This window comes from Sinocyclocheilus rhinocerous, unplaced genomic scaffold (genome assembly GCF_001515625.1).
Source record: "Sinocyclocheilus rhinocerous isolate Xijiao unplaced genomic scaffold, SAMN03320098_v1.1 scaffold40, whole genome shotgun sequence".
Classification (NCBI taxonomy): domain Eukaryota; kingdom Metazoa; phylum Chordata; class Actinopteri; order Cypriniformes; family Cyprinidae; genus Sinocyclocheilus; species Sinocyclocheilus rhinocerous.
The window spans coordinates 714,908-725,057 of NW_015624837.1; the positions used below are offsets into that span (position 1 = coordinate 714,908).

The 10,150-nt window shown below is 37.9% G+C and overlaps 1 protein-coding gene across 1 annotated transcript in view; it reads left to right on the forward strand.

Annotated features, from left to right (window-relative positions):
- Nucleotides 1-2,394: 2,394 nt before the first annotated feature.
- LOC107746282 (protein LBH-like) overlaps nt 2,395-10,150 on the forward strand; it is a 15,361-nt gene continuing 7,605 nt past the window's right edge. Inside the window, exons 1-2 of the mRNA XM_016560421.1 lie at nt 2,395-2,942; nt 5,857-6,022. Of these exons, the coding sequence (XP_016415907.1) occupies nt 2,856-2,942; nt 5,857-6,022 (253 nt within the window). The 5' untranslated portion in view covers nt 2,395-2,855. The remainder of the gene's footprint in view (nt 2,943-5,856; nt 6,023-10,150) is intronic.

Below are 10,150 nucleotides of genomic sequence, written 5' to 3' on the forward strand. Positions count from 1 at the left end.
TACGGCTTATTTCTGCATTTCCAGCAAAATTATCTCCCCCCATTCACTGCATGGTTTCGTCCCGTCCTACATAGCCTAGAGTCACTGAGTGAGATCAGATGGTAAACTGTTAAATTAGAGATGTCTTCGAGTTCGAGGGGGGGCAAACCGAGCCGGACGATTTGGTCAGACACACTTTTAAACACATTTTAGTTTTGCTATAGAAAATCTTCAAATTCACACTCTGATTACATAGAGCAGCAGCAGGAAGCGCATGAGGTTGTCATGGCAACCAGATACACTGCACGCGAATTACGGCTGCGCTTCTATTTTGCCACACTAAACTTAGGAATAAACACGTTGAAAATAATACACAATAAACATGTCTGTCAAAACGATATCAAAGGAGGCTTTTATTAAGCAAATCAAGGAGTGAATTACTCATCCACTGTTTGCTCCTGGCAGTGTGTAAGATTGTAGCTTGTGGGTCTGTTTTATCAGGTGAATAGGTGTCGTTCTTTGGTCCAAACGATTTATTTCTTTATCGTTTCATTTCACTATCCTTTAATCCTTTTCTTTGATAGTTCTGCTTATTTCTACTTTCTTTCATCTGCTCACCCCCAGTTTTTCCTCTGTATCCCTCGTCCTTTGATTCAGTTGAGCCACCCAGTTCCCAAATGGAATCAAGGGTAAACTACAATGATAATGACAGTATAATATCCTCTCTACCCAGACTGGTTTCTCAGATAAAACAAAAATATCTTTAAAGTGGCTGATCTGTAGTGAAGGACTCTCTCACTTCATCTGTCACCTGTCTGGCTTTAGAGCTTTGCTGTTTCTCATTACATCAAAGCATAAGAAGCATCATTGTGGTATCTTCACAGCCTTATCTCAGATCAGCTAAGCCTGGATACTGGTTTTATCCATGCAAATGATCAGGTGATAGTATGTGTGTCATCAGATTAAAAAAGCAGGCTTGTTGTGTGCATGTGCAACATAGTGAACAAGCAGCATTGTATGCTCGCATGTGTGCATGCCTTTTATGCAGTATTTAATAATAAAACCGTAATATAAAATCAATAAAATGCAACAAGGTTACACACTATTACACTGTGAAACTAAATTATAAACTATATACAAAAATCCCATTCTTTATCAAACAAATACCATGTGTGCTAATGCACGTTTTCATGGTAAAGGGCCGTGTTAGTCACACAGCCTTCGTCGTTCACGCAGGACGGTGTGCAGGTGTGCATATATGTGGCATGCGGAGGGCTGAGGATTCAGCCTTCAGGACCACCAGCTGGTCCACGTCGCATTAGACAGATCATGCAGCAGATAGATTATGCAAGCCAACCGTACTCATGTGAGCTTCATGTAAATGTATCCAGTCTGTCCTGTGTATTATTTAAGCAGTATCACACGAGCTGCAAGCAAGAGTGTTGTCGTAATATTGTTCAATAAACAAGGAGTTGATACTCAATATCTTACATTTTAGGGTATGTTTACATGGCAACGATGTACTAAAGTACTTTTTAGTTGAAAACAGTGTTGTGTAAATGCCCCCTTTGACGCAATTTTAACGGTTATTTTAGCTATTTTCACTTTGACAATTAATTTTTTTTCTAATCAAAGCTCCTTTGAGCAAGACAGTTATTTTTTTGCTCCTGAATGAAAGTGTTTATGAACAAATTGTTTTAGTCAATGATTCAATGACTAATTCATAAAGACAGCTAGTTGTTTCATTCCTGAATAAATCAGTGTTTTTGAACAAATCATTTGAGTGAATGATAAAACGCCATCCACTGGCATATTGATGTAACCTGCAGAAAGAGTCAATGAAAAATCCCCACCACAGTCAGTATTATCAACAAAAACTAAAACCAAAACTATTAGTTCATTAAAAAGTTTATATAAAGTTCAAGGTGGAGTACATAACTTAAAAACTTAAATAGAATATATAGAAAAATAAATGTTAAATTAAAAATAATAATGGACACAACAAAATTATTAGAACTTAAACTAAATTTAGATTTAAAACATAAAAATAAATGAAAATGTTTTCAGCACTAAAAGCTAATTCAAAACATCAATAAACATTATAATAGTATATATATATATATATATATATATATATATATAAGAAGTATAGTGTAAAAATGTTTTGTCAGATAACCTAAAAATGTACTTTATGTGCTTACATCTTCAACTGACTTTACTGAAGTATTATTTGATGTGTCTGAACCAACCTGACTACTTTAGGTTACACCAAACTGAAGTTATATTTAAGATTGATATTATGTAAAATATTCTATGTTGTTACAGTGTAAGATTTAAAAAGTGACGTTTGTTTGGTTTACCTCAAGAATTACACATTTATTGGTTCTTTAAACTTAAGCAAAGCTGTTGATTTTAATATGGGAACAAAGTTTAATAATTTCATATACTGCGTACAACTGCATGCTCAGCACCATTCAGTTTTCATCTCCTAGATGAGTTTTGCATTTAGAATGACTTGGAGAACAGCCTTGATATTATTGCGACCCACTGAATGTATCCTCTCTCTTGATTCTAGCTGATGAGTGTGAAAGTAATTTCCTTCGAAAATGGTGCAAGAGCTGATTTGAATAACAAACTATGTATAGACTTGATCTGCATAAAATCATGGTAGGTGCACATGGATTGGCTGGATGGTTTTGGCAGGATCTTTTCATAGATGAGAAAATAACCCAGCTGTGGTTAGTGCAGGTGGCTCATCTGAATCAGTCTCTCCCACATTCATAGGCAAATGAGCGGACCGAGTGACGCTGTGACTATCAGAGTGTAAATGCACTTCCTCCTGACTTGTTGTAGGTTTAAGTGTGTCACTGGGCAGCATGACGGAGGTGATGAACAGCTGTGACTCCGCAGTGGGAGACTACAGTGTGAGCGGTGCATCCGAGGAGCAGAACATCTCTTTTCAGGTTGGTTGCGCTCCTCTTAGTCAACTGGCTGGATGCTCTCTTGAAATTCATATCAATGTTTTTATTCAAGCCACAGGAACAGGGCTAATGAAATGCAAAAACAAGTAAGGAATAATATATACAGTCACTGGTCATTTTCAAATACAGGGATTTAATACAGATTATGATCATCTGACTTATTAAATTGCTATTTGCCAAAAATAAATAAATACAAGAAATAAAAATAGAAAGACAAAGGGAATGCATGGACATGAAATATTGATTTGAGTTATTTTAAATTAATTTGTATTTTCTTACATGGATGTTAGCTAATTTAACCTGTTAACCCGCACCGGCCCGTGGGGCGTGTTTAGGCGTGTCTGTGCTATTTATTACCTTTGTTTAAAAAAAAATATTCAATCAACTATCATAAACTATATATCATTTGGAAGCTAAAACGTTTCAAACAATACCAGATTTATAAATATAGACCATAGGGTTCAAGAGCTACAGACATTTTTATTTGGGTATGTCGTTTTTCAGAAAATGCTCAAAAATAGGGGCGCACAGTAAGTGGTTAATAGTTAATTTAATTTAAAAATAACTGGTCTAGCAACAGAACAAACACTGCAATGTACATTTGTACAATCTAAAATGTAAATTTTAAATTAATTTGTATAATTATAATAATTAAATTTAATCTGCAATCCATCCTTTTTTGTGGACCTACAATGTAACATGTCTTCCTCTATTTCTCTTTAAATTTCTGGTTCGCTGTTTTTAGCATTGCTTGGCGATGTTTTAATTTTCTAGGGAACTCCTAGTCTTCTGCCAGAAGGTTTATGCTTACAATAATTTTTTATACTGAAGTGTGATTTGCAAGATGGCGCCAGTGAGAAATTCTAACTTCCGCAAAGCAATATGAGAGACCTGAAAATAGCACCATTATATGTCGTCATAGACAATGATAACATATTTATCTAAAGCCCGTTCTCACATTAAGAATGATAACTATAACAATAACTGTTTTAAGTGGGTGGGAAACCGGAATAAAAAAACTAACATTCCCACAATGTTGGCAAAATGATAAAGAATGTTCCCTTAACATTCACATAACAACAACAACAACAACAAAACTGATATTTTGAACATTCAGAGAATGTTAGAAAAACATTATTAGAACTTTTTTTTTTTTTAGCTGGGTCTTTTAGGTGTTTTTAACCTACTCTATAGTAGGGAAGTATGCGATTTTGCATGCAGCCATACTTTAAAGCTTAACTGATATTTTGAACATTCAGAGAATGTTAGAAAAACATTAGAACTTTTTTTTTTTTTAGCTGGGTCTTTTAGGTGTTTTTAACCTACTCTATAGTAGGGAAGTATGCGATTTTGCATGCAGCCATACTTTAAAGCTTCTGAAAGTGACTCTAAAGGGCCATTCACATAGAATGCAAAATCTATAAACGCGTTTTTTAAAAGTTGAACTTCTTTTAACAAGTTGCGTTTTTAGAATGCTGTGTCATGCACAAGACAATGCAAAAGATGCACGGCATGTGTGCAACAGTCAAACACGTCCATCTAGTGCATGTTTTGCATAGAAAATTAATCAAAAAGCGGCACAATGGAATGTGAACGACCCCCTAAAGGTGTCATTCCTCTGTGTCCTTTATAGTTGTGCTATGGATACTATTCTCATAGAACTGTATTTTTCATTCTTGGTGCGTCCATTAAGTGGCATTTTACAAAAACATTTGAGCAGTCCCACGATTGACCAATCAAAACCAGCTATTCCAGAGAGCAGGGTAGGTTACATTTTAAATCATGGTCAGACACGCATACATGCTGAGTGTTTTTCCGGTTACCTGATAGATGACTGTGATGGGTCTCAGTGGGTCTAATTGGAGCTTTACCTCCATTATTTCAGCCTGATTGGAGTCCCTTTCATTTTGCGCACATCGCTACAAAAAGCCAATCAGATGCCTGCTCGTTCATACAGCCTGCTGGATGAATTCAGATTCCTCTCAGACACTCAAGAGAGACTCGAAAGGTCACAATCTTTTCAGGAATTGATCATCATTACCTTTTCTTTACCACAGGATGAGCAGTGCTATCATATGCTAGCTGAATGAAACATGTCTGAATCTGTCATTCACTCTGTCATAAGCTCTTTCTGTGCTGTGTAAACCAACATGCAATGCACACCCTTTTCCACTGTTGGTACAGATGCTTTTAGACCATTCACGTCTCACTTGATACCCCACGTTGCAGACACACACTCAAGACGCTCTTGTTCACACTTCACTGCAATTTGTGGAGAAATAAACATACACAGCGTGAGTCACATTCTGCTCTCGTGAACTCGGCTGTGCTATGGCAATAAGACTCACCCAAGGCGTGAGGTGAATGCCAAACACATCATTAATAAAAACCCATCAAGGAGTTTTTGATGGAACTGCAGGAGGGGAGCTTTTGTAAACATATATTTACTCATATTATAAGTGATTGCCCCCCCCCCCAAAAAAAAGATTTCATTCTTCACTCTGATTGCTTATAATGGGAATGCACTGAAAATTTCAAGTAGGATTTAGTGCTGAATGCTTCCAAGGTTAAAACAGGTTGACCTGACAACAGCCTGCCTTAAAATTTATTTTTAATAGGCATTTTTTGTTTTGTTTTCCAGTAAATATTTGATAAAACATATCATGAATATATATAATTTCTCTTTACTTTTTTGTGTTAAGCACAAAAGAAACAAAGTTTTGTGAGGTTTGTGCTAAAATTAAAACTTCTGCTTCCAATAGGATGGTTTAATGAGATCCTTAGATCTTTAACAGAGGAAGTAAAGGTCAAATCATGCTGTTTCATGAAAACTGTTGAGAACTTCAGCTCACTGAACTGTCATGTACTGTGGCCTCTTATGATCCCTTTCTTATAGATCTTCCCAGACTCCCATGAACGGTTCCCAAAGCTTTCCAAACGCTTGCCATCCATCGTGGTTGAACCCACTGAGAGCGGGGAGGTGGAGAGCGGGGAACTCCGCTGGCCTCCTGATGATCTGAGCCCTACAGACGACCCCAGAGACAAACAGGCCCAGGCTGCAAGTAAGTTCATGTTAACCCATAATTTAATTGAAATTACTGTTTGTATATAAGTGCTCTGGTGCTTCAGAGTCTGTTGAATATCACTGTATTCTGTTACAAATCTACTGCTCTTTTGATGTTTGAGTATTAGTCTTAAAATATTAATAATCTGTCTGGGAATGGGAATGAATGCAGCACAGTATCACTTAGCATTAAAGGCAGTTATTTCTACATCCGTGCTCTGTTGATTCATCAAATGAATGTATGTAGGATCCAGCCTTGACACATCACTGATTTCTTGTGGGTAGATGTCAAGTACTAGCCAAAGGCACTTCTAGTTGAATACTGTGTTGACACGAGCAATAGTTATTCTAGCCCAGCAGCATCAGCAGCTCTATGCAGTTGATGTTTTCCAGCCACAGGCATTGCTAGAGCAGTTTTGGGGGCTTCAGCCCCCCTTGTCTTTCATCTCAACCCTCCTAAAACTTTTCCCTTTAACTCAACTGTCGGATCCCTTTAAAATCTGTTATAATCTTCAGCATGTTTGCTGTAGCGACTGCAGTATCTGAGGTTAAGTAAGGCCTTTAAAAACTTTTTTTTACTTCCAAACAAGGTTAAGTTCATTTTAGGTGTTTGTCTAAACGTTCCTTGTTAAAAATTACATTCATTGGGGGTAAATAAATTTATTTGAGTTTCAATTCATTGTAATTCTACAGATCTTTCTTCTGTGAAAAACAATACTGTTAGTTCCATACATGATAAAAATAACAAATATAACATTGCACCCGAGTTCAACAGCTGCAGAAGTAAAAATCCCATTCATTTTTGTTCTATACGGGGGAATTGATAAACCTCTAAGATGGACCTACTGTGAGCTATGAGCTTGCTAATGGATGGTGCATAGTTTGTTGAAAATATGTTTTTATATATATACAATCAACCTCTTCAAATCAATAGTTTTATCCAAGGTCATTGACATTCGCAATGATTGCAGTTCTTTCCCTCAGTAAAGCTGTTAAAGGGATAGTTCACCCAAAAATGAAAATTCTGTCATCAATTAGTCACCACTGAATTCCAAAGTATTTTTCCCATACTATGGAAGTCAATGGCCACTGGCAACTGTTTTGTTACCAACATTCTTCAAAATATCTTCTTTTGTGTTCAACAGAAGAAAGAAACTCATACAGTGTTAGAACAACTTGAGGGTGAGTAAATGATGACAGAATTTTCACTTTTGGGTAAACTATTCCTTTAAGTATACACAGTCTTGTACCTTTTGTCATTCTGTTTGATTTTCAAACACTTTTTTGCTTCAAGTCAAAGTTTGTAATGTTGTCAATCACCTCGTAGATGGTTGGTTTGTTTCATGGCTCATAACTCTTTTTGAAAATCCCTATCGGAAAAAAATAAGTGGGCGGGCAGTGCTGCACTTAATTCAGGGGTGTCCAATCCTGCTCCTGGAGGGCCACTGTCCTGCAAAGTTTAGCTCCAACCCCAATTAAACACACCTGAACCAGCTAATCAAGGTCTTACTAGAAACTTCCAGGCAGGTGTGTTGAGGGAAGTTGGAGCTAAACTCTGCAGGACAGTAGCCCTCCAGCACTGAGTTTGGACACCCCTGACTTGATTGAGTGGTAAAGAAAAACAAAACACTGAGACATTTTCAAAATGTGATCTTTTATGTTCCACAGAAGAAAGTCATGTTTGGAACTACATGGTGCGTGAACATTACCTTTAAAATGATCTAATTTTACTCTATTCAAAGATTGGCTTGTTCAAACCTTTCCCAGAATTCACAATCCTGCCCTTTCCGAGTCTCAAGTTCGCTACCTCCTTTCTAAACGAGGCTGAGGACCATGTATGTTCAGGTAGAGAGAGCTGTCACGTCGCGTTTGTGCTCTACAGTGGAGACTCTCCCCGAACGGAGCACTAAAAGCACATCGTCAGGTGGCTCCTGGGAAATGAACCACTGTCAAGTTCAGCCACCTCCAGTGAGAGCGGCGACCTGACTGATTTTCACTCATTTTCTGCCACTGAATGCTGCTGGCAGAGTGATCTTGTTTGGAGCCGCAGGTTTCCGAAAGTAAACATGTCACTCTCATAGGATCTCAAAGATACCAAAGCTCGCTCGAGTGAGAGATATTACAGTTCCCCGTCACGGAAGCTGCAGGTATGAGTCGGCTCTGATTTATAAGTGTTCCTACGCATGCTCATGCACCCACACATGCAGAAATACACAACTACAGTGCAGCCAACACACTTGAACAATCTTAAAGGCTTTTTTTCCCCGGGCCTCTGTGAATAATGAAGGTTGGAACCGTAGGTGGACCAAACATGTCATGTTATTTTGAAGACTAAAGCATTCTGGCACACTTCTCAGAGAGTTCTTGAAATCCGAGGCAGTGTTTAAAATATGTGTATCTACCTCTAGCCTCCATTAGTTCTTAAATTAGCCTAGTATTTCACAGTGTCGGGCTTTCAGATTGATACAGCCCCTTTGACTCTGTGTTAAAAAAGGAGTTTCATGCCCATTCTGCTGCGGTCCGTGGCTCCACTTCATAATATGTCAATCGGCACCGACAGCAGCAGCGGGACGCACGGCATCTACCTATTATAAAGTGAGCGCTGCACACCTGCCCCATTACTCACTCCCACACTGCCCACCTCCATATCCAACCTTCTTTTATTTATCATTTCATCCCTCCCTCTCTTCCTCTCTCGTTCTCCGTCTCTCATTTGCTGGAGAGCTCTTCTGATGTGCTTGTCCTTTGGGACTTTGAGCTGTGGTGTTACCATAGCAACCACCTTGTCAAGCAGGCATCAGAGTCCTGTCTTTCTCCAGCGGCAGCGCGCCGCTGAGCGCTCTTCCCCACTGACCCATTCACTTCGTTTGACTTTATCATAATACATTTTTTGTGCTATATTAGTGCTGCTATTAATCAGAGGTGAGGCGAAAAATAGCATGCTTCTTTGATTGGTTCGATGTGGGAAGCCTTTTGTGGTGCTGAAATGTTTACTTAAATATGCCTCCTGATGCAGACCGAGCCTGCTGTGCGCGTGGACAGACAAATGCATCAAGTTACGCAGAAACAGCTTTCACATGCCTGCGCATACATATTCCTGGCCACTTCAGGTCACTCATACTCATTTTTCTACCTTGTTAAAAGACCTGCATTGCTGGTGACCATCTTATGTTGGTTTTTTGGATGCTAAACCAAGCCTCCTTTGGTCAACCAGCTTCTTCAGAAAGACCATGCTGGTTGTTTGTGGTGTGGGTATGGTGGTGCACCAGCTATGGCACCATACTAGCAATAATCCAGCTTGGACCAGCATGGAAATTCAGGTTATTTAAGTTTGTTTGGTTCTTGTCATGTTCATTTAACCTCCTGAGACCCAGCTATGGAGTTTTTGTCTCTGTAGTGGACATTATATTTTAGTGAATTTCTCTGAGACCTCACGTCACAGTGTTCAGTCTGGATGTACAGAGCATATTCAGGGCTTTTCAGAGATACCAAATGTTTGGAAGTTTCTCCATGACTACTCCCTCTGCTTGGTCTTTAAAAATGGTTGACATTAATTTAGTGATAAAATTGTACATCCTTATGGAAATATGATAATATTTTGTAATTATCATTTAAATCTGATAAATTTTCAAATTGTTTGTCATAAATCAACATCTCAGGAAAATGTTATTTGGTTTCAAACCAAAATATGACTTCCTGTTATGAAACACTGTAGAGGACACCAGGACTAAAAGCATATTTATTATACATGTTGGGAGACAAAAGAATTGAATAGGAAAACAAATTATATATGTAAAATGGTATATCAAATAATTTTGTTATATCTTTTATAGCATAGTTGAGAATCATCCTTATACAAAGTTTGGTATAAAAAATCCTGAAACCTAAAAATTGATTGGTGATTCATCCCATTGTTTTTGCCTTTTAATGTCTATTCGTGTCATTTTTTTTTTTTTTTTAGAAAAACTGAGTCCTGGGACATAGCATAACATACAGTATGAATAAAATATAATTTTTAAAAATATATATTTTTCCTTTTTTTTTTTCTTATGCTCTAAACCAGTGATGGGCAAACTTGGCCCTTCCAGGCCACTTTCCTGCAGAGATTTGATCCAACCCTGATATG